The sequence below is a fragment of the Anabrus simplex genome, chromosome 1, assembly GCF_040414725.1.
Source record: "Anabrus simplex isolate iqAnaSimp1 chromosome 1, ASM4041472v1, whole genome shotgun sequence".
Lineage (NCBI taxonomy): Eukaryota > Metazoa > Arthropoda > Insecta > Orthoptera > Tettigoniidae > Anabrus > Anabrus simplex.
The window spans coordinates 80,180,118-80,203,272 of record NC_090265.1 but is presented as its reverse complement, the minus strand read 5'-3'; the positions used below and the strand labels follow the sequence as shown (position 1 = coordinate 80,203,272).

The 23,155-nt window shown below is 40.5% G+C and overlaps 1 protein-coding gene across 1 annotated transcript; it reads left to right on the top strand.

Moving 5' to 3' along the window:
• The first annotated feature begins 1,125 nt into the window (after nucleotides 1–1,125).
• On the top strand, nucleotides 1,126–22,920 carry LOC136861556 (astakine). Its single transcript, XM_067138829.2, has 3 exons — nucleotides 1,126–1,236; nucleotides 10,818–10,952; nucleotides 22,433–22,920. Exons 2-3 carry the CDS (start codon nucleotides 10,829–10,831, stop codon nucleotides 22,639–22,641), a joined length of 333 nt encoding a protein of 110 aa, XP_066994930.2. The 5' UTR covers nucleotides 1,126–1,236; nucleotides 10,818–10,828; the 3' UTR covers nucleotides 22,642–22,920.
• The last annotated feature ends 235 nt before the right edge of the window (nucleotides 22,921–23,155 follow it).

Sequence of the window (23,155 nt, the reverse complement as noted above, 5' to 3'; positions counted from 1 at the left end):
GGCCGCACTTAAGCGACTGCAGCTATCGAGCTCGGTGACTAAAATATTATGACTTTTTACAGATGTGACACACAACTCTATGTCTCCGTATTCTTTATTTTACTGGCCTAATTGTTCACACTAGCAAGATATGATTTTGTACCTAAAACGTCATTGATCTACAGTTTTCAATCGAATAAATAACCCGACTTATTTGAATCAGTATTTTCTTTTCTTGTTTTTCAGACTTCATTGTAGTGGTTCTTTCTGGATATAGTGTTTCTATGGAGTAAGTGAATAAACTTATTTTGCAAATGTATTGAATTTTCGAACATTATCAAGTTAAATGAACGCACCATAATACCAATGTAATGAGTCAGGTTCCCTAAGGGAATCTAAGGGATTCTACAGTACATCCATATGAACTGGACCTGTTGTGTAGAAAATATTACAGGTATAATTTTGCTGAGATGACCTTCTACTCAACATAACCTCAGTTATTGTCACCCCAACAACACAGTAATTGAAACAAATATTTAAAAAGATCCCCGCGTTCCACGTCTCAAAAGGAAAAAGAAATGATTACAATATAGAAAATATGGAGGATACTTTACGGACCCCACCAAAAAGATACACATGTAAGTTCGCTCTACTGAACGAAGGTGATTATATAGTAATCCAATGTATTGCCAGAAAGATGAACATATCTATCAATATCTGAGAGGAACTTCCCGTGAGCCAAGTCGTAGTGATGAGGCTGTGGGAAATAAGGAAGTTGTTATTTGCTTTACGTCGCACCGACACAGATATGTCTTATGGCGACGATGGGATAGGAAACGCCTTAGGAATGGGAAGGAAGCGGCCGTGGCCTTAATTAAGGTACAGCCTGGTGTGAAAATGGAAAATCACGGAAAACCATCCTCAGGGCTGCCGACAGTGGGGTTCGAACCCACTATCTCCCGATTACTGGATACTGGCCTCACTTAAGCGACTGCAGCTATCGAGCTCGGTAAATAAGGAAGTAGGCCAATTGTCAGTGTGATGTGAGGGCATACTGATTTTGATATGAAACACGCCATTCGCCCCTATCTGGTGGTCTGTTCGTTATCAGTACGGAAACCATTTATAATGGGCGGTGTTGGGAGTTGTTTCAGCTGTTCGCCTTGCAGTGTGTCTCGCCGCAGTACTTACTAGTCTGCCTGCACTACGTGTACCGTCCGAGTTCCACTATAAACCGAGTTGAGCTATTCCTGACAAGTAAGTACAGTCTCTCCAAATAACTACAATATCATCGCTGCGCCTGGAAAAACTGCTATGTGATATTTTTTCAGATTAGAACTCTGACTAGAAAGGTTCTGTCATTTAAAGTTTGGTAATGCACGAACTAGGCCTATACTAACAAATTTTCGTTCTATGTGATACATGTGCTGTGGGTCAGTATTACTCCCCCCAACATTGTCACATAACGGTTTTTCTAGGTGTAACGGCGATATACAATAAATGAGCTGAATATAAAACATATAGGACCATAATTTTGAATATACGTAGTATATATTTTCACTTTCCCGCTCTTTAAAATTTCCTTTCCGTATCGTTTTTCTATATCGTGTTATATGATTACGTCTGTACAGAAGAACTCGTTCAGGGATAGAAACAGGCCATAAGTTATAACATTCAATGTTCCGTCGAGTCACGGGCTTACTTCTATTTTCATATTTGTGCGAAAGCGTTCTGTTTCAATGTCTACTAGCAAGGAAAGTATTAATGTTAAAAAATCATTTTGTGGGTATCAGATCTCAATGGGTAAATGGTTAGCGTGCAGGCCTGTGGTCATAGGGATCCAGGGTTCGATTCCCAATGTGGTCGGGTATTTTAATCATAATTCGTTAAATGGTTAATTCCCTTGGCTCGGGGACTGGGTATTTGTGCTGTCCCCAACATTCCTGCAACTCACATAACACTATCCTCCACCACACTAACACGCAGTTACCTACGTGTGGAAGATGCCGCCCACCCTCATCGGAAAGTCTGTCTTACAAGGGCTACAACCGGCTAGAAATAGCCAGAAGAAATTATTATTATTATAATAATAATAATTACAATCTCCGATTTCTTAGTTGAAGTGGCAGCGTAACGGCTATCGCATTAGACCATCCTGTGCTGGATGGTCACTGGAGACGGGGATTTTATTCGCATCTGATTAATTCCCTTTTGCTCGGTGACTGAGTGTTTTGTACGATTTAATGCACATTTATAACAGCATCAGATTGGCAACCAGCAAAATTACATGCAATAGTGAATACTTCCCTCCTCCTTCTCCTGTGGGTCGGGGCGGAAGGAAACAACCACACTGTCCCAGCCTGTATTAAAAGGCGACTCAGAAGCTTTCATAACCTTTCTTGGTCAAATCATGTTCTTCTCCGACTCCGATGACAGTAGATTTACGAGGCCTACGCAGTCTTTCATTGTCACGCCCTTTGTGGCCCTTCTCTTTCTTTTGCCGATATCTTCATTCTTCGAAGTATCGTGCCTCTTCAACTTTCCTTTAGAGGATGGTTGCCCAGTTGCACTTCCTCTTCAAACAATAATCACCATCACCACCACCCCTACTTCCATCCCCGTATTGATGGCGAAATGAAGGGCAACCGGCTGAAAATCTGGACAAATCGACATGTAGTGCCAATTCCAAAAAACTGAAACAGCCTAAGGAGAAGAATAAGAGGAAGAGAAGAAGAAAAAGCAGGAGAAGAAGAATCCTTCAGTTCTTTACGTTATCTTTTGAGTAATTTTTCTACTTTGTTATGGCGGGGAATCTATCGTAACCTATTTTAAGCGGTCGCATCAGCTTGGTGCAGGGGTAGTTTGCGTTCCTCCTGCTGGAAGACCACGTGTTCGACTTCAGGAGAGTGCAGACATTTTTATACTGGAGTGGGGTGCACTCAGTCTCGTGACGAAACGTATCCGGTCAAGCAGTATGATTGAGGGTATTGCCATTCTGACCACGTGAAACTCCAATATCTGCAGGCCATCTGGTAGAGTAGCAGTCTGCCGGGCTGAGTAGCTCAGACGGTTAAGGCGCTGGCCTTCTAACCCCAACTTGGCAGGTTCGATCCTGGCTCAGTCCGGTGGTATTTGCAGGTGCTCAAATACGACAGCCTCGTGTCGGTAGATTTACTGGCACGTAAAAGAACTCCTGCGGGACTAAATTCCGGCACCTCGGCGTCTCCGAAGACCGTAAATTAGTTAGTGGGACGTAAAGCAAATAATATTATTAGAGTAGCAGTCTCGTGTCGGTAGATTTACTAGCAAGTAAAAGAACTCCTGCGGGACTGAATTCCGGCACCTCGGCGTCTCCGAAAACCGTAAAAGAGTAGTTAGTGGGACGTAAAACAAATAGCATTATTATTAGAGTAGCAGTCGCCTTCGCAGGACGGGATGTTAATGGGCTGTTGTGCCGCGGGGGAGCCGGCGGTGCTGGGTTGAAAAAGGGTTGCGCAGTAAGTTACACAGTTGAAATTGTTTAACTCACAGAGACTCTTGTGTATGTTTATGGTATTCAAAGACAGAAATTATTTTACGCAACAGCACACATTTTCATTATCACCAGTAGTGCAGATCCATATCCCGAACATTTCGCCTGCAATGATTGTGTCAGATGGGTTAGTTAAATATCAATCATTGAAATTCGTAAATTATTCTCAGATTCCAAGCCCATCCTACTCACTTTCTAGTCAATATCCAATAACTGCTCTATTTTCAAATTGGAGCACTCACTAAATACTAACATTCCTATTATTGAACGATATACATGCAAGTAATGTATAGTGGAAGAACCAGACAATGATTTCCAGTTCGCGACTAACCTTCGGAGAAAGCAGACCCTTGGAAATTCTAGAAGCAGTATCCTGTGAAATGCTGGGAACTATAAAACCAACTAAAAGACCAGGAAATGTGTATTATCTTGCTGCTAAATACCCATATTCCTATTATTGAACGATATACATGTAAGTAACGTATAGTGGGAGGACCAGACAATGATTTCCAGTTGTCGACTAACCTTCGGAGAAAGCAGACCCTTGAAAATTCTAGAAGCAGTATCTTGTGAAATGCTGGAAACTATAAACCAACTAAAAGACCAGAAAATTTATATTATCTTGCTGCTGAAAATTCATGGCGAAGTATTCACAATCGTAGAATCCGGATTACAGTTTCATTACATTATGTGTATTTCCTAGCATTCCACTCTCGTACTCGAGTTTCATACCAACGCTACTCTTACTTGTGAAATTCTCGTCTACATCACGTAATTCATATCGTCACTCGACCGGTAAAAGGTTGTATTCCACAAAGCTCTTCCTATCAATTATTCTCCTTAAGACTGGTCACGCCTCCCAGCCACGTATGGATATGCAGTCCATCAGAACAAATTTTGTTGTGTTCATTTTCCTATGCCCATGTGTAAAGGAAAATGAACCTTACAGTACCGTACTGTAGGAATGTGCGTTTGCATTACGTATTTGCGCACTCCTAGTGTACAATGCATGTAAGGTTCATTTTCGTTTAATCGTCCACATAGGAAAACGAACGTAACGGACATTGTTCTGATGGACTGCGTATCCATATATGGCTGGGAGGCGTGACCAGTCTTAGGGAGATTAATGGATAGGAAGAGTATTGTGGGATACAACGTTTTACCGGTGAAGCGACGATATGTATTTGTTCAGAATATGATACGTTAGAATGGAACGTATTGGTAGTTATTGTGAAATATACTGGTCATAAGCACAATTCAAAGTAGTTGGACAATTTATATGCAATGGCTGATTTATGATATCCAAACAACCTTCTCAAAAGATGACCGCTCTCCAGCACATGTAGCCCATTGAGGACTTGGCTACCAAGAAGACTGCTGTCCAGCAAAATGGCCAACAAATAATGATAATATTGACAGCGTGACGACTTCAGCGGTATTGCTTGATTTTCGTGACAGGATTTGCTGTCTCTTGTATCAAATAGCTCCAGTGTTCTAATCACAAGACTAAGTGAACATCGTCCAAAGCTTTAGTCCAGGAGAAGAATACTATAATCAGCCTGGAATTAAATCCAAACACTCTGGATAGAGGCAGGCACGATACATTTACACCACGGGGTAGCAAAGGATGAACAGTCATGAAAAGAGGTGGGTACTTTCAAAATTACTTTATTTCATAGCATGAAAACATTTTTATTCAGGTTACGAAACATTTGATAACCACATGCATAGTCCTGATGACTAAATGTAATATTGTTATTGGCTTTACGTTACACTAACTACTTTTACGGCTTTCGGAGGCGCAGAGGTACCTGAATTTAATCCCGGGGCAGTTCCTATAAGTGCCAGTAAATCTACTGACACGAGGCTGACGTATTTGAGCCCCTTCAAATACCGCCGGACTGAGCCAGGATCGTATTTGCCAAGTTGGGGTCAGAAGGCCTGCACCTCAACCATCTGAGACACTCAATCCGGTGATGACTAAATCTCCAACCGGATTAAGAATTACGTATTTGTCTATTTGCGACGGCTAGAGCAGTGTACATTATATTAATATCCTAGAGTCTTCTTTCTTTGTTAGCTGTTCATCGTCACTATAGCTTTACTAGGTGTATGCAAGGCCCTTTAAGTTTACATGTACCGGGCGAGTTGGCCGTGCGCGTAGAGGCGCGTGGCTGTGAGCTTGCATCCGGGAGATAGTAGGTTCGAATCCCACTATCGGCAGCCCTGAAGATGGTTTTCCGTGGTTTCCCATTTTCACACCAGGCAAATGCTGGGGCTGTACCTTAATTAAGGCCACGGCCGCTTCCTTCCAACTCCTAGGCCTTTCCTATCCCATCGTCGCCAAAAGACCTATCTGTGTCGGTGCGACGTAAAGCCCCTAGCAAAAAAAAAAAAAGTTTACATGTACTAAGGATTTCTTTGCTGGGATAGGAATGGGCTACGTCTGGGTAGATGTAGTCCGTGGCCTTGATTAAGGAGGTATAGCCACAGCATTTGCCTGGTGAGAAAATGCGGTGTCATGGAAAACCACGTTCAAGGTTACAAACAACTATACGACCCGTACCGTGAAACCAACCCACTCACTTTTTATTATCAGACAGTACGAAGACTGCTTAGCGACATGTGTTGCTGATTAATGATATCCGTGGCATGGCCAGCGTCTGCGAACCATCAGATAAGAGTCCTGCGCGGATATACAAAATAATATCCGCATCCGCAAAACTGTTATCCGCGGATATTGTAGATATTTAACTATAGTATATTACACCAAATGTATTGAAAGGGGTAGATTTGTTAACAAAATATAATAGACCTGACACCTGGCACCACATCCCCTACAGTCACAGGTTATGAAGAATTTTATTTTGAGACAACTACAGACATATTGACTTTTTTTTCTTCCTTCCATTAATTACGGGCAGGAGCCAGTTAGGATTTGATCAGATTTACGATTTTATTGTCTCAACGCTCTTTATATATCAGTATTCTTCCATACTACTGTCAAGGGTCGCATAACCAAAAGCAAGAACAACAGTATACCTGAGTGAAAATCAATAAACCTCACCATTTAGAAATTACCTGCAAAATGATTCGCACTGCCACACATTTTGTATCCGCCAAGACACTAACTTCGCGGATATCCGTGCAGGGTTCTACAGATAGTCAGCAAAGCGAACAATGGCAAACAAATTCACTCCTCCCCTTTGTCTTATTATAGTACTGGCTGCTTTCCTTAAGGTTTCCCCTATAACTATGTACCCATCACATAACGAAGCAAAATGATAACAGAAAACAGCGAAAAACATACGTAACACTGAAAGGAGAATTTCTTCATTTACTGCATTTTTACAGTAAATATAAGGTGCAGTATTTCTTTGCTGTCAACCCAGTGCATGCGATAAGATACTGGCAACGCTGGCCAAGGTAGTGAATTTCCATGTCGTTATCGATAGACAAATGCCACGCATAACTAACAGAATGTTGAGCAATGGATAACGTCACTGCATAAAATTGTTGCACATCTGTTTGTAAAAGGCCTTTCCGCTTCATTCCGTTGCCATAGAGCGTGAACTACTTAGCTGCAGGTTTGTCAGATACGTCCGCCTCTGTGGTGTAGTGGTTAGTGTGATTAGCTACCACCCCCGGAGGCCCGGGACCGATTACCAGCTCTGCCACGAAATTTGAAAAGTGGTACGAGGGCTAGAACGGGGTCCGCTCAGCCTTGAGAGGTCAACTGAGTAGAGGTGGCTTCGATTCCCACCTCAGCCATCCTGGGAGTGGTTTTCCGTGGTTTCCCAATTCTCCTCCAGGCAAGTGCCGTGATCGTACCTAACTTAAGACCACGGCCGCTTCCTTCCCTCTTCCTTGACTATTCCTTCCAAACTTACAATCTCCCCGCAAGCCCCTGTTCAGCATAGCATTGAGGCCGCCTGGGCGAGCTACTGGTCATTCTCCCTAATTGTATCCCCCGACCCAAAGTCTCACGCTCCAGGACACTGCCTTTGAGGCAGTAGAGGTGGCATCGCTCGCTGATTCCGAGGGAAAAACCAACCCTGGAGAGTAAACAGATTAAAAAGGAGACTTACTTATTTGTTGATTAACTCCCTCTGTAAATCAGTGGTGGAGTATTTTTTTTCCTTCCGGACCAAGTGATCAAGGGTTCAAATCCGGCGGAGTTAATTGGATTTTCAAGGGCGGAACTCCATGTCGTACGATGTCGGCATTTAAAAGATAGCATTTGACACATTTGGTATGCAACCGACAAATTCAGTAAAACTGATCCATAGATGCCCAAAGGGAGATCCTGAATACCTCGCCATCTGGTAGAAATTGACCACAGGCATCCTAGATGTCATCAAAATAAAATGTTCATATACTGTAGCCCAGAGCATACGATTACTATTGAATGATTGATTGAATGATTGTCAGGAGCAATAAAATCGAACTTATAACCGAAATGAATAACAGAGATAAATAGTTCCGATGTTTTGAAGATATATCATCCTAGGTGAAGAAAAATAAGAGAGAACACTCCTTAAAATGTCGCGGTGAAAGGTAGATGGGGCAGTAAAGTTAATGAGGGAAGACTATCAAACAATATAACACTCACTTAACTCCCATATGGCAACGTACGCATCTGGATTTGGTAACCATTTGTATCACTACTGATCTCCACTTAGGTCAGTCGCACAGGTGGCAGGTTCCCTATCTGTTTTTTTCCTAGCCTTTACTTAAATGATAACAAAGAAATTGGAAATTTATTGAACATCTCTCTTGGTAATTCCAATCCCTGATTCCCCTTCCTCTAAACGAATATTTGCCCCAATTTGCCCTGTTGAATTCCAACTTTACCTCCATATTGTGATATTTCCTACTTTTAAAGGTATCACTCAAGCTTATTCGTCTACTAATGTAATTCCACGCCATCTCTCCACTGACAGCTCGGAACATACCACTTAGCCGAGCAGCTCGTCTCCTTTCTCGCAAGTCTCCCCAGCCCAAACTTTGCAACTTTTTTGTAACGCTACTTTTTTGTCGGAAATCCCCCGAAACAAATTGAGCTGCTTTCCTGGATTTTTCTTAGATCTTGAATCAAATAACCCTGGTGAGGGGCCCATACATTGGAACCATACTCTAGCTGGGGTCTTACCAGAGACTTATATGCCATCTCCTTTACATCCTTACTAAACCCCTATATACACTCTTAACCATGTGCAGGTATATGAATCCTTTATTTACACTCCTATTTATGTAAGTACCCCAATGACGATCTTTCCTTATATTAACACCTATGTACTTACAATGATCCCCAAGAGGAACTTTCACCCCATCAACACAGTAATTAAAACTGAGAGGACATTTCCTATTTGTGAAACTCACAACCTGACTTTAACCCTGTTTATCATCATACTATTGTGTACTGTCCATATCACGACATTATCGAGGTCATTTTGCAGTTGCTCACAATCTTGTAACTTATTTATTACTCTATACAGAATAACATCATCCGCAAAAAGCCTTATCTCTGATTCCACTTCTTTACTCGTATATTTTATATATGTATAATAAAACATTAAGGTCCAATAATAGCGCTTTGAGGAATTCCACTCTTTATTATTACAAGGCCAGATGCAGTTTCAGCTACTCCAGTTCCCTGAGATCTATTTTCCAGAAATATAGCCACCCATTCAGTCACTCTTTTGTCTAGTTCCTACGACAGTTCTATCCTGTGAAAATCCCACCCCCACGTAGGCAAACGTTTAGATTCTCGGTTTTCAGTTACATCACTATGCTCCTTAAATGAAGAAGAATGCTTTTTTAGTATAATTTAAAATAACAATTATTTCATTATGAGCCAGTTTCAGAGAATTGAACACATGTTTCTCCCCGCGGGACAGTACCGCATGTTCAACTTGTCTTTCTAGAAATGTTTGAAGAATAGATTTATTGCTTCCTATACAGGATGTGCAGTCTACATACTTTTCACTGATATTTTTGGTGGAGGTGGTGATTTTTCTTTTAAGGGTAAGTGCAGCTAGAATTCCATTATCCTCTCTTAGCATAAAACAGAGGAAAAATTGAAAGGGGTCTAATTCTTCGAAGTATGAAGGAATTGGCAAAAGGCGTGTAAGGGTCAGGGTGGAGCATACCCGCAAAAGAAAAACTAAAGGGACACGGAAATGAAACACTTCATAGATAATAAAAATCTAATACCGTCTGGGTTGGAAAGGAATAGAGTTAACCTAAGGAGGTCGGATGTAAAAATGAAAGTGAAGAGCCCGGCACAAGTAAGTGGAGGGAATCCTAGACTCAGATAGAGAACCGTGGTTGCCAAACTTTTATGACAGAACGGATACGTGAGTTTAATCTACCACCTTCTCCTCAGAGGATGAAAAGTATAATTTTCACATTATTCCAGATAATGTAGGTTAGAGAGAATAAGTCAAAAGACATTCTCATTATATCTATTATGGTGTCCGACTCGTAGGCTGAATGGTCAGCGTTGAGACCTTCGGTTCAGAGGGTACCGGATTCGATTCCCGGCCGGGTCGGGGATTTTAATCGCCTCTGACTAATTCTTCTGGCCCAGGGACTGGCTGTTGGTTTTTGTCCCAACGCTTTCCTCTTCATATTCAGACAACACACATACTACCAACTACCACAGAAACACGCAATAGTATTACATCCCTCCATATAGGGTTGGCGTCAGGAAGGGTATCCAGCCGTAAAACATGGCCAAATCCATATGTGCGACACAATTCGCACCCGCGAACCCACGGATGAGGAAAAAGCGGTGGATGAATATACATAGATTATGATACTTGTACTTTAATTTAATTTCGTGTGGCTATTTCTAGCCGAGTGCAGCCCTTGTAAGGCAGACCCTCCGATGAGGGTGGGCGGCATCTGCCATGTGTAGGTAACTGCGTGTTATTGTGGTGGAGGATAGTGTTGTGTGTGGTGTGTGAGTTGCAGGGATGTTGGGGACAGCACAAACACCCAGCCCCCGGGCCATTGGAATTAACCAATGAAGGTTAAAATCCCCGACCCGGCCGGGAATCGAACCCGGGACCCTCTGAACCGAAGGCCAGTACGCTGACCATTCAGTCAACGAGTCGGACATACTTGTACTGCTAATGGGAGATATTTAATTATAGATGAGTATCGTAGCGGAACCAGTCGAGTCTGCGTACTGAATGTGTGAACACACTACAGCAATTTGCCTTTCATAAAGCGGGATTTCCTCCTAAAGACAGCTTGCTTATTACAACGGCACGCTCATGTTTGGTCATTATGTTTTCAGCTAACGTCAAGATGTCCAAGCTGGTACTGCTCGTTGTGATGCTGCTGATGATAGCGTCCGCGCACTCGTCAAGGCCTAGTTACATTGAGTGTCAGGACAGCAAGGAGTGTGGCCCAGGAAGCTGTTGTGCTATCGGTAAGTACTGTAGTAGTAGTTGGAGACTTTTATGTGTGTTTGGATATCGAAGTCATTAATCTTGTGAACCTTGAATTCATTCTGGTGTTGCCTAATTGGACTCTCAGTCCATGGACTTGTTTGATGCTGCCTTCCTCAACCACATGTCATGTACTGACCTCATCATATTGCCAGGACGGTAGCTCAGACGGTAGAGTGCTGGCCTTTCGAGCTCATGTTGTAACGTCGAATTGATTTTTATCTGCCCTTCAAAAATCCGAATACCTCCGATGGATTTGAACCCCGCGATCTTGAGATCCAACGGCCGACTCTTTTCGGTGGGTTTAAGAGGAATTACAACTAGGCCACCATCCTCTGTATAACACTAATCAGGGAGAAAAATGAAAGGGATCCAGCAGTTCGAAAAATTAAAGTATCGGCCAGTGAAAGACAATGGCCATGAAGGACGTGAAAATTAAAGATTCCGTGGGCCTCGAGTTCTCTAATACCATCGGGGTCGGAAAAGAAAGAAGAGTTGACCAAGGTAGGTCTAATAGGATAGATGAAAGTGAGGAACCTGGCATAAGTAAGTGGAAGCAATGCCAGGACTCAGCTAAGTGCCACGTGGTCACCAACCCACGCTAAAAGGGACAGAACCCTTGTGGTACCTTTTTGTCACCTCTTACGACAGGCAGGGGTTATCGTGGGTGTTATTCTACCACCCACCAAGCTCGATAGCTTCAGTCTCTTAAGTGCGGCCAGTATCCAGTATTCGGGAGATAGTGGGTTCGAACCTCATTGTCGACAACCATGAAGATGTTTTCCGTGGTTTCCCATTTTCACACCGGGCAAATTCTTGAGCTGTACCTTAATTAAGGCCACGGACGCTTCTTTCCAAGTCCTAGCCCTTTCCTGTCCCATTGTCGCCATAAGACCTATCTCTATCGGTGCGACGTAAAGCCAATAACAAAACAAAAAAATAATCTACCGCCCACAGGGGTACCGACTCTTCCACTGACCCACATAGAACTATTGCTACTTTTACACTTCCTTCCAAAGTCAACCGACCAAGATCTATGTTTCTCGAGATTTGTCCATTCAGTCTATCAGTCCTTGTGGTAAAATTTCTCCAGATCGGTCTCATCACTCTAACATAACTAAATATCTTTTAACTTGCGATCAAGTTTATTAATTTCTGCTTCAACATTCTTCAGTAAGACTATATTTCAAAGTTTCCTATTCTCTTCATTTCTACACCAGTTATTGTCCGTAATTCACTTCATTGCGATACCATATTAACACAAATGCCCTCAGAAACATATTTCTAAAATACATATCAGTACTTGATATGATTTGATTCCTTTTCTTGAGGAAGGTCTATTCAGCTTAGGCTAGTTCATATTTTACGTCGTCCGTACTTGTTCCATTATTGATTATTCTAGTTATATCATTCATAATACAATATCGTCGCTGGAACGGTAAAAGGTTGTATCCCACAATACTCTTCCTATCCATTATTCTCCTTAAGACTGGTCACGCCTCCCAGCCACATATGGATACAGAGTCCATCAGAACAATATCCGTTGTGTTCGTTTTCCTATGTCGACAATTAAACGAAAATGAACCTTACATGCTTTGTACACTAGGAGTGCGTAAATACGTAATGCAAACGTGCATTCCTACAGTACGGTACTGTAAGGTTCATTTTCCTTTACATATGGGCATAGGAAAATGAACACAACAAAATTTGTTCTGACGGACTGCATATGCATACGTAGCTGGGAGGCGTGGCCAGTCTTAAGGAGAATAATTGATAGGAAGAGCTTTGTGGAATACAACCTTTTACCGTTCCAGCGACGATATTATACCTCGCCCTTATTACTTCCTTTAACATTTCGTTAAGTAATCTGGTATTTCCCGTATCACTCGACTTCATTCAGCTGCATGCCATTTCTTTTCATTTAGATTTATTTATTTTCAACATTTACTACTCCAAAATCGTGTTTATTACGCTCAGTGATTTCTCTAGATCCTCTACAGGCTCAGTTAAACTAACAAAAACATTCTGCGAATGTTTATTATTTTCTCTTCTTGAAATGTATTTTGTTTCCTAAATTACCTTTTGATTTTATTAATTGCCTATTCCATAAAAACGCCAGGAAGGAGGGGAAACAAATTGAATTCTCCTCATTCTTCTCTAGAATGCTGAGTGAATTTTGGCTAGAATTATCACTGCAGGCTGTTTAATTTTTGTACAGAATTAGATGACCCTTCTTTCTCTACATTTGATTCGAATTATCGGGATAATTCGAAAGAGCTTGCAGCGATTGACGTTATTAAAATCACTGTCATGGTCTTATTTTTCTTTTCCTTCTTCTACTTCTTCTTCTTCTTTCTCAGAACTAAAAGTAAACTCAAACTAATATGTGTAATTTGGCGCTATCTTTCCAGCATGATGTCTCGTTGCATACTGAATGTGAGAACATATTGCTATAATTTGTTTCATAAGAAAGGGAATTCTCCCATGCAGCAACCTGCTTTAAGTAAGCGCTATCTGACCTTCAGCAACATTATGCAATGTGGAACTGAGTAAGCGATGTACAATGGAAAGAGTACGTGCAGTAACATATTTTGTGTATTGTACCATTATACATCTTCAATATAGACTGATATTTCTTTTAGAATGAAGTCTGCAAGCCTCTGTGAATTAACTAAACACCTACGCAATCCTCTGTTTGTAACATGCTCGATGATCTACATGATCGCATTAACTCTTAACTTCAAATCGTTAAAAATTGGGTCTAAAAATCGTCGGCTTGCTCTCCCTCCACCTCTCTTATGATCTATGGCCGAGTCGATTATTCCCCTAGGTAGCCTATTCTTTTCCATTTGTCTCACATGATCCCACCACAGAAGCCGGTTTACGCATACAGCTCCATTGGCAGAGTTCAGCCAAGTCGGCCTAATAACAGATCGGAGTAAAGATAGTTTAGTCCGGGATCTGATTTCTTTACTACAGAATACTGTTTTGACCGTAACTGCAAGCTCACAGCATTAGCTTTACTGCACCTCCATTTAATTTAACATCTACGGCTTACTTCTAAAACCTAGGATGTCCCGATGCTCTCCCTACGCATTATTTTCCTTAAGGCTGGCCGCGCCCACATAAGGATATGCAGTCCATTTTCATTGTGTTCAATTTCCTATGCTGACGTGTAAAGGAAAATGGACCTTACCATACCGTATAGTAGGGAAGTTGCTTGCATCACATATTTATGCACTCCTACAGTATAATGCATTTAAGGTTCAATTTCCTTTACACCCCACCATAGGAAAATGAACGCAACGAAAATTGTTCTGATGGGCTGCATATCAATGTGTGGCTGGGAGGCGTGACCAGTCTTAAGGGAAATAATGGATAGAAAGAGCATTGCGAGATACGAGTCTTTAGAAGTAAGCCGTCGACATGCTATACCACGATCCTGGAAGAAGATAAATCTTAAACGCCTGAAATGAACTAAAATTTCCGGTTTTCTGATCCCAACCTGGCACTCAATTCTCTTAGGTTTCTTCCCTAATGGTATCATTTTTGCCTTTTAAACCATCATACTCAGCTATTTTCAATTTGCAAGATATTACATTGTAAGCTTTCATCACAATCTGTCACTAAGAACATGCCATTGTCGTAGACCGAACTGATTACTAAATTTCCACCAAATTAAATGAGCATTGTTGGGAGAAGAAAATTTTAGCAGGGATGATTAGGAGTACATGTGATAAGAGATAAGAGATTGCACGAGACATATCATTGAAATTGTAAAACTTGTAAGAGTGCGGTAATTATCTAAGAGAGTAGAATATGGGAGGAAAAAAATCTGAAAATCCATTTCATGATTATTGAGATGAAATTTTCCTGAGTCCACTGGTAGTCGCCCCATCGCCCAGTGCTTTAATGCTCTGAGCTACCTTTCAGTGAAGGAATAAAATCAGCTAGGTAGGTCAGAATACTATGTCTTTCTCCTGATATTTATTTCAGAAAACACTTTTTTATTTAATGGTTAATTTGAGTTATAAATCCACATGTTTCATAAATCATGAATGAATAAATTATTTAATACCTAAATCCACAAATCTTAAAAAAAACAGATATTCATTGTAAGATTTCTGAGGAAGCACAAACAAAAAGTGCTAATTAACGAGTTGTTGCAACACTGTCAGATTCTCATTGCATGGATATCGACGGTTTACTTCTAAATTCTCGTATGACCTACTGCTCTTTCTACGCATTATTTTCCTTAAGGCCGGCCACGCCTCCCAGCCACATATGAATATGCAGTCCATCAGAACAATTTTCATTGTGTTCAATTTCCTATGCTCATGTGTAAAGGAAAATGAACCTTACCAGACCGTATAGTAGGGATATTGTTTGCATGTATTTACGCACTCTTACAGTATAATGCAGATAAGGTTCAATTTCTTTTACACATTAGCATAGGAAAATTAACACAACGAAAATTGTTCTGATGGATTGCATATGAATATGTGGCTGAGAGGCGTGACCAGTCTTAAGGGAAATAATGGGTAGACGGAGCATTGCGAGATACGAGGTTTTAGAAGTAAGCCGTCGATATGCCTTCGAGTATTAAGAGGAGGTAGCTGATAGAGTTCCCTGCAGTTAGGTTAATATTTACCACGATACGAGACGAAGTAATATGGTTTGATGGCAAGAAGTCTGCTGTTGATTGTATTGATTACGAACTTCTGCTTCAGATCCTATTAACTTGAAATCTATACGTTTGAAGGAAATGTCCTGACTGATCGCCTATGAACGCCCAAGCAAAACTACTGGACATAAGAAATGACATTTTTGGCATACATTTATATATTACAGTGAATGTGATCACTAAGAAAGGGTTTTACAAATTTCACTACTAAGAGAATGAAACGGGGGTAAAATCCCGGAAACCAAAATATTAATTCCTTCAAAGTTGAAATTTATTTCAGAAAAATTCAGCCCTTAAGGTGTTAAATGAGGATTAATATCCGAAGCAAAATTATTTATTAATTTGAAAGCGTTTAATGAGGTTAACATTTCACATGTTCCACTATACCTTAAATTTTAAATAAGAAGTGATCTTGAACTAACACATCCCTAAGGGCTTTGGGGGAGTGGATGAGGCCCGATGAAAAAAAGTATTCATTTCTATAAAAGGGTTACACGTAAAACTTTAGAAATGTTGTACTAATGTCGGTCTTTATGTCCTAGACGTTAGGTAAGAAATATACTTCAAATGAATATTCTACCCCTAAAACAGAACGTTCATTCCTCCATTAATATTTGACGTACGAAGTCAAAATTTGACAGGTTTGTCGCTTCTACGTCCAAGATGTTAAATAAGGTAGGGACTTAAATATTCGATTTCTACGAGTGTTATACCCAAATTAAGTAGTAATTTTTCAAAAAACTGTTTGATGCATGAACTTGTGGTATATTTTCATAGGCTCAGCCTACGGTGGACTCTCCAAAATTAATAAAAAACTTTGAACGATAACTTTTAGTTTAAAACCGTAGTTAAGGACTGGTATATGGCTAGTATTTTCATAAATTAATAATATGATGAGATCACCAAGCAAATTCAAGCGAGGTGTGCATTGCGAGCTTACGGGAAGTATAAACTTAATTCCCGCAGAATCCTACCGGCTCTTGCCGCTGGAGACAGCCACTATACTAGAAGGAATTAGGAAACAGCCTCGTTATCATAAAAAAAGAAGAAATGGAAATAAGGCATTTATTTCCCTGTACTTACCTCAATGTCATAACAGCTGCTGGAAATTATTTCAATTATGCAGACCTAACGTCTTCGAAGGAAATCATATGGCACGCGTCGTAATTCGCCTTCTGTTATTTCTCTTTTACGTCCACTTATCAATCCACTGAAATCTGGATGCTTCCTTTTATGATTCCTTCTTCTGTTGAAGATGGACTAAGTTGCATGCCATTCTTAAACAAAGCACGGAAATATTGTTTTATGGTGTAAAAAGTTATGACAATAGTTTGCAGTACTTCCGCACAACTTTCATATGAGTTATAGCTTATTAATTTTTTTAAATAATCACTACTTGATTAATGGTATACTTATTGATGGTGGCGTTTACCGTTTTAAGAGTAAGTACAAATGGGCATCCATTTTCTATTAGCACTAAAATGTGTAGGAGTTTACACACTTCGAAGAATGAAGATATCGAGGGGGGGGGGGGGTTATACATGTCATGAAAGTGAAATAACGTACGCCCGAGGCCTCGTAAACACAAGACGGTAGGAGTCGGAAGATAACAAGTTTCGACCAAGGCAGGTCCGACAAGTAAGTGGAAACAATGCCATGTTCAATTACGGGGAACTTGGCTGCGAACCCATGCGCCCAAACAGAGAGCCCTGGTAGCCTCTTACGATAGGCACGGCATACCATGAATGTATTCTACCGCCCCCTCCCAATCAATCAATCAATCAATCAATCAATCAATCAATCAATCAATCAATCAATCAATCAATCAATCAATCAATCAATCAATCAATCAATATTCTAAAAGCTAATGCCTTGTCGATGCAACCACTCTCTTCTTTCATTGGCTGTTCGTTTCAGTTGCATGTAATGATCACTGGTGAAAAAATGGAATACTTAACTAAGATGGGTGATTTTTAATGTGCTTAACAATCACAAGTGAAATGACGTATTTCACTAGGACTACTACAGAGGTCTGCCAACGACCGAGCCTTACGAGACAGGGAATGGGACAAAGTGGCTGCTGTCTCCCTTCTTGTCAGCTGGATATGTATGCCTCGCTCCAGTTTGCTATAATTTTGTTTGATGGTTACTGTATAATCGTCTCTCTATTTGTACTTTGGCTTATACATTATTTCCGAAGCCTTTAGCAGGATTTTGTTTAAACAGTGAGATAAGCCAAATCAAGGCGTAGCAAAACTATCGAAGTGCGTGGTAATAAGATTGAACAACATCAAAAGCGAAAGCAAAAGCAAAAACATCCCTTTACATGCTATGAGGGCCTTTGAAAGATTGAAATGCAGAGGCTATCAGATATCAAAACTGCACCAGTTGACCTCCATGTTGGTAACATCTATCGAGTGAATATTTTTGCGAATGGATAACAGCAAATTGTAACTAAAAGAATTTTTTGAATCGCAAATACATAAAATAGAGACTGCTTTCCAGTTAACAAAAACTTACAAAAAATGTATCTTATGGAACTGAAAAATCCGATATTATACAATAATGATTTAGCTCTCTACACGTCTGAAACACTTACCCTGGAACACACGATATTAAAAGGGAAAATAGAAGTGAAAGAAGGTAAAATAATGAGAAAAATCCTAGGACCAAAGACCAAAGTCAGAGTACATTATCCTGAGCCTAATGCAGAATTATATAAAAATATTTCCAAAATCACTGAGACTATGGGCATACGAAGAATCCAATTCATGGGTCACATAGAAGCAATGGACTCAAACAGACTAACACACAAAATCCATTTTTAAGAGCAAGGCTACCCGACTGCCTTGGTACAGACAGACAGTTGAAAGAATTAGGATCACTAAATTTACACGATCGAAACGAAATCAAAAAGATCACTCACAAGCCGGGTTTAGAGGAAGAAGATAGGAAGACTCACCAACACGCATGGTGAATGCAACGAAAACACATTCACACGTTGTATATAAAGGCGCACTGGGCTAAAAGAAAGGCTAGAAAAATAAATGTTGATTCCACCTGGTCCTAAGTTACCCATTCTCTAAGAAAAGAAAACTTGTACGATTTTCGGAGACCCCGATGTGTCCGAATTTTGTCCCGCGGGAATTATTTTACGTACCATCTAATAATAATAATGTTATTGGCTTTACGACCCACTAAGTACTTTTACGGTTTTCGGAGACGCCGAGGTGCCGGAATTTAGTCCCGCAGGAGATTTTTTTACGTGCCAGTAAATCTATTAACACGAGGCTGACATACTTGAGCACCTTCAAATACCATCAGACTAAACGAGGATCGAACCTGCCAAATTGGAGTCAGAAATCCAGTGCGTCAACCGCCTGAGCCACTCAGCCCGACTCGCGCCATCTACCAGCACGAAGCTGGCGCACTTGAGCACCTTCAAATATTACCGGTCCGAGCCGCCAAGCCGCCAAGTTTACCTCAGGAGGCCAGCGTTCTGCCATCTGAGCTACTCAGCCCGGTGGAACAGAGTAGTTAGCTCTATTCTATGCCCCCAGGATTTAAATTGGTATTCATGTTTTTAATGTAGGCTGAGTGAACGTCAGGGCATCTCTGGAAGTGCAAATTTCATTTCTAAATGTTTCCACTTCCTCACGGGGAACCGGAACCACGTCCTCTCAGCTAAACCGAGCAATATTAGAGCATTCGTTACTGACATAGACCATTAGACCAAAATGACGGACATGTACAGAGATAGGAATTAATTTTACATATCGATGGCTTTCTTTTAAAACCTCGTATGTCCTGATCCTCTTCCTAAACATTATAGCCCTTAAGACTGGTCACGCCTCCCAGACACATATTTATATACAAACAATCAGAATTATTTTCATTTTGTTCATTTTCCTGCGCTAACATCAAAAGGAAAATGGACCTTACCATACCGCATTGTAGGTATGCTGTTTGCATGGCGAATTTAAGCACGCCTACAGTATAATATTTAAGGTTCATTTTCATTTACACATTTGCAAAGGAAAATGAACACAAGAAAAAATGATTCGGATGAACTGCATATATGTTGTTGGGAGGCGTGACCAGACTTAGGGAATATAATGGCCAGGAGGAGCATTGGGCCATAAGAAGTATCAAAAGAAAGCCATCGATGTGGTGTTTGTTAAGAAAGTCAATGCTATTATTTTGTTATTCTTGTGTAATTTCGTATTAAAGGCAATATTTGTATACAATATGTCCATATTCGTATTTGAATGCATTAGTAACCGTCCTCGAGGGACAGAAGAATCTCCGCCAATCAGTTTCGTGAAGTTCGAAGAGTGGCACAGATGGTGGCTAAACTAAATTTACCTTTCCACTAAATTATCTCCCTATGAAAGGCAATTTCCAGAAAATTACTTAAAATTGCAGAATTTAGACCTCTAGGAGAGCAACTTATTTTCGATCTTGTGGTACATTAGCAAGCATTTGTGGATTGAAGTGAACTTGTAACTCGCATAACTGTTTTTCCTACTGTTCGAAGACATGGCAGTTAGTTGCTGGCATATTTAAAGGCTGGATTTCGTTCTTTATTGCAGAGATACTTACATACAGGGGGAGGGAGACGCGTGAACCCGGTAAATGACCGTTAGAGGTTGGTCATACTGATAAATAATTCGAAAAAATGTAATTCGATATCAGGCCCCGTTTTCCGTTTATCACCTGCTGAAGTTAGCCAATCAGATCACTTCCCGGGCGAATTCAAATGGGATTTGCGAGGCGCTGTTGCTAAATCTGCACATGAATTAAGATTGGTTTGAGAGCCATAACCGAGAAGTTAGAACAAACACAAACACAAACACACCGTGAGTTCCAGCCGGTGTCACGGCTGGGCAGACTTGGGAGAAAAGAGATGAGCTGCTCGACTAAGTGGTATGTCTCGAGCTGTCAGTGGAGAGATGGCATGGAATGACATTAGTGCACGAATAACTTTGAGTGGGGTCTTTAAAAGGAGGAAGGATCAAAATATGGAGATAAAGTTGTAATTCAAGAGGAAAATTGGAGCAAATATTCGTTTATAGGAAAGGGGTTACCAAGGAGATTTTCAATACATTTCCAATTTATTTGCAGTTATTTAATAAAAAGCTAGGAAAACAACAGGTAGGGTGTCTACCACCTGGCCGACTGCCCTAAATGCAGATCAGTAGTGATTAGTACAGAGCTGAGAATATTTGAATGAAAAAAGTGAAACTGATAATAACATACTAACATACTTGCTGTGGCACAATCCTGTCAGCTCGGAGGTCCGTGTTCAAATCCTTCTCCTGGCAGAGTTTCATTTTCTTCGATTGGTGCACTCAAGCAGGTCTTAAGCCACTTACAGTTTTAGCAACACCGCCTCGTAAATGCCAGTTAAATTCACCCGCGAAGCGATCTGGTTGGTTGAATTCAGCATCTGATAAAGTTACAACGAGTTATTTTTTTATTTTTATTTTTTCAAATCATGTATTATTGTGACGAACCCTCTAACGCTCATCATGACCGGTTTTCATTGTTTGCGACCACGCTGTATATTCCACTGAATGTCTCAACCGTCTGATATATTATTGATGTATTTAGAAGTGTAATTTTTTAATAATTTAGGAAGACTAATCGTTCACACCCAAGAACTTCTAATTATTAAATTGAATATAGTTACTGTATTCTACTCAAATCTCCTTAAATGCGTCAGTAAAAATTCCAAAGACTTGCCTTTAACAACAATATTTCCTTTACCTTCAAACATATAATAATGATATGAGAGAGAAATCTAAGTGAATGGTAAGAATAAATACACACTAAAACGAATGTTATGGAGTAATTATTAGATGGAAGAAGGAACTTTCTAGGAAACAGCGACAGTGCGAAATCGTACGGCTCTGCTGCGATAGAGATATCGTTACAGAGGCTACTGAAATGGAATGGAATGGCGTATGGCTTTTAGTGCCGGGAGTGTCCAAGGACAAGTTCTGCTCGCCAGATGCAGGTCTTTTGATTTGACGCCCGTAGGCGTCCTGCCTGAGGATGAAATGATGATAAAGACGACACATACACCCAGCGAAATTAACCAATTAAGGTTAAAATTCCCGATTCAGCCGGGAATCGAACCCGGGACCCCTGCGACAAAAGGCCAGCACGCTAACCATTTAGCCATGGAGCTGGACTTAGAGGCTACTGTGTAAACAAGAAATTATCCCAATCTTTTTTTTTTGCTAGTTGTTTTACGTCGCACCGACACAGATAGGTCTTACGGCGACGATGGGACAGGAAAGGCCTAGGAGTGGGAAGGAAGCGGCCGTGGCCTTAATTAAGGTACAGCCCCAGCATTTGCCTGGTGTGAAAATGGGAAACCACGGAAAAACATTTTCAGGGCTGCCGACAGTGGTCCCAATCTTCAATAGGTAACAGGTAATCTATTTGTTCTGGGTATCAAAAATAATTTATACATTTTAGGAGAATAATTTTGATGAAAAATAATATCCCTAGACTCTCAAGTGTGTATACTTGAACTACCCGAAACACTGAGTCGTTCAAAAGGCTTTACCTTCGTATCCACGTGCTGCAAAATAGAGACTGTGTTTCCTTATTTTCTTTCCTTTCCAAAAGGGCATTGTACTCTCATAAATTACTCTTGATTGCTGTATGCATAAGTGATGCTGTGTTATTACTCTGTGGCTTCTGAGAATTGTTTGTTTATGGTTTAGTGCCTACGTCTAATACGTATTCATTTGTTTGTTTGAACAGGCGCTAATCGTTACAGTGTACCCATGTGTCAGAGGATGCATGAGGTGGGAGAAAGCTGCCGAGGACGAGGACAAGAACCAATGAACACCACTGTAGGGTACCCTGATCAATCCAAAGTCGAGCTTACCAACGTTTATTGGCTCTTCTGTCCCTGCGCGGATGGCCTCGTTTGTGAGAAGCCTTCGTCCACATGTCAACCCAAGGAATAATAGCTGGCAACTTCTTCGAAAGATGGGAATTGGTACATTAATACATCAAGAAAATGTTCCAACATACGTTTATAAAATATGACTACTTTTAAATGTGGCTTACCCAGGAGCAGTCAGATTTTAATTAAATATTTTAGAAAATATTAATTTTAGTTGAATAGTTCTCGAGTTCCTTGGACTTACTAAGATGTAATATTAAACTTTCTTAATTCCCATTCAAGTAATATTCTTTAGATTTGTACCAAAATTGAATAAAACTAACATAATTACTCAATAATAGCCTCGAATATTTTTTATGCTTTAGTCCAAAAAATTATGAATTTAAAGTTTATTCAAAAAACCGTTCCCCCATACATGTTTTCAATTTTTTTTGGCGTATTCTCTCACACATTCAAGAAACCTCGCTATCCTAACCTTCCTACAAATATAATAATAACTCTACGGCTTGGTAGCACTCTACTTGATAAATTCATTGTTTTGAAGATTGTTTTGATATGTTTAACACACGAACTGA